General features: G+C 45.8%; 1 protein-coding gene across 2 annotated transcripts; it reads left to right on the forward strand.

The window, feature by feature from the left end:
• The first annotated feature begins 677 nt into the window (after positions 1-677).
• Positions 678-1910, forward strand: LOC119301873 (heavy metal-associated isoprenylated plant protein 20-like). Of its 2 annotated transcripts, XR_005147215.1 has the most exons (4): positions 678-861; positions 1132-1207; positions 1363-1709; positions 1817-1910. XR_005147215.1 is itself a non-coding variant. In XM_037578852.1 (3 exons), the coding sequence occupies exons 1-3, from the start codon at positions 775-777 to the stop codon at positions 1656-1658; spliced, it is 459 nt and encodes a 152-aa protein (XP_037434749.1). In that variant the 5' UTR covers positions 679-774; the 3' UTR covers positions 1659-1910. The 2 variants fall into 2 exon arrangements, 1 of the variants encoding a protein (XP_037434749.1); XM_037578852.1 differs by having other exon boundaries at positions 679-861; positions 1363-1910.
• The last annotated feature ends 259 nt before the right edge of the window (positions 1911-2169 follow it).

A 2169-nucleotide genomic window follows, 5' to 3' on the forward strand; every position in this document is an offset into this window, starting at 1 on the left:
TTGTGACATGCACACGCCATTCATGCATCTAGTGTTGAACTTGAAAGGAGCAGCGAAGGTAGACGCAAGTGTAATATAAAGTGGGACAGATGGGCGAATCCACTGTAAAGTGTAAACTGAAAGCAGACGAGAGTGGAGAACCTTGCAAAGAGGCTGAAAACTACGGCGCGATGCAAACCCGAGAAGGAACAAAGCAATCAACATCGTACTGTAACGTGAAAAACCCGGCGCATCAGTCAAGAACATACTACTACTAACCTAGCTATATCACCATTTTATGCCAGATTTTAGTGCATAATTTTGGCAAGTAGATCACAAGTCAAGATTTGAATTCGGGTTAGGTATGTAGCCCTTTCAGAACGATCCGAAGAATATGATTCGATATAAAAGCAAATCCATTTCCTTGGCAGGACTTTTTATCCCCTTGTCTTGATTGAGTGCATGATTGGGGTGGTGTCACGCTCAGGGCACCTCGCGCGGGATGGAGCTGCGGGGGGCATGGCATGTCCCATCCTAGGAAAAGAAATGCTTTCTTGCCCAACACACTTTATTTAGTCCGAAATCTCTGAGGTTTAATCACTCTCGCCGTGTCTTGCACCAACCCTAACCATGCAGGATTAGGCACGCTGTCCTTGTCTCTCTTCTTTCTCCTGGGTATATATATGGCCCCTTCCATCGCCTAAGGTTCTGTACTTGGCCTTCGCAGTAGAGACAAGCGCAAGAACGGTTCATCAGTGGTTCTTGCTGGAAGCAAAAGTTGAGTTAGATCAGATCATGGGCGCCTTGGATCACCTGTCCCGTCTATGCAACTTGACACATACAAGGGAAGCCATCAGGATTAAGAAAAGGCGGCCACTGACGGTGAGGATTGTGTAATTCAAGCACGTTTGTGTTCTATTTTTTGGTGTAGGTTTGTTCATCTATCGGAAGCAGTTCCATCTTCCGAAGATGGCCTTCTGATCTTGTGAAGGGGTCAATATGTTTTTTTTAGTCATTTTGTTAATTGAGCTGCTAGAAACGTGTTTTTTTTCGAAAAGGAGGTTATCCCCCCAGCGTCTTCATCATCAGAACGATGCATGCTGCCAGAAACGTGTGATTAACTGGAGTTTTCTTCTATCTATCCATCTGCAGACGGTGAACATCACGGTGAAGATGGACTGTGAGGGCTGCGAGAGGAGGGTCAAGAGCGCCGTCAAATCGATTCGGGGTACATATACACATAGTGACCTATATCGATCTCAAACGTCAAACCAAACGATCTAACTCTTTTCTTTTGAAGATATATTTTTTATTTTGAGGATAGAAAATATAACATTTAGTTCATATATTCATTTGGTGAACGTTCATATGCATATGCCAAAGGTGTGACGGCAGTGGTGGTGAATCGCAAGATCAGCAAGGTGACTGTGACGGGGTACGTGGAGCCTCGCAAGGTGCTGGCGAGGGTGAAGAGGACTGGGAAGACGACGGCGGATATGTGGCCGTACGTGCCCTACACGGTGGCCACCTACCCCTACGTCGGCGGCTCCTACGACAAGAAGGCGCCGGCGGGCCTGGTCCGCAACGTGCCGCAGGCCATGGCCGACCCGGCCGCGCCGGAGGTCAAGTACATGAACATGTTCAACGACGAGGACGTTACCGCTTGCACCGTCATGTGATTCCATCATCTCATATTAGCATCTGCACTCCAGCCACGACATGATGCCTAGATTACTAGATATATCGGTCTTCTCACAGCGCTGGGGAAAAATGATACCAAGAAGGTGAACTTGTGCATGTACGGTACTGATGGATGATATTCATATATACTGTGCAAATTATCGTTCACGTCCAAGGCGTAGATAAGCCCGAGTTACAACTTTATGCTGCCGCTTTATGATCTTCGATATATACATCCCTGTCAGTCTCGAGCCTTCTCTTCTGTCCTACCTGATCATCGTTATCTTTTTTTTTCCTTTTTGCAACTGGGGAAAGCATGCAAAATTGAATTTTCCAACTCTTGATTGTCAAAAAAGATTGTTCCAATTCACTGTCAGCCTACAGTTCTGACCATGCACCCAAATGAACACGCAAAACATATGCCTTCCCAGCAAAGGGTGAATCTAAGCTTATAAAGTGGAATAAATTTATTTCCTGATGGAATGTTCTAGGTAGTAATCGATCTTTTCC

This window comes from Triticum dicoccoides, chromosome 5A (genome assembly GCF_002162155.2).
Source record: "Triticum dicoccoides isolate Atlit2015 ecotype Zavitan chromosome 5A, WEW_v2.0, whole genome shotgun sequence".
NCBI lineage: Eukaryota > Viridiplantae > Streptophyta > Magnoliopsida > Poales > Poaceae > Triticum > Triticum dicoccoides.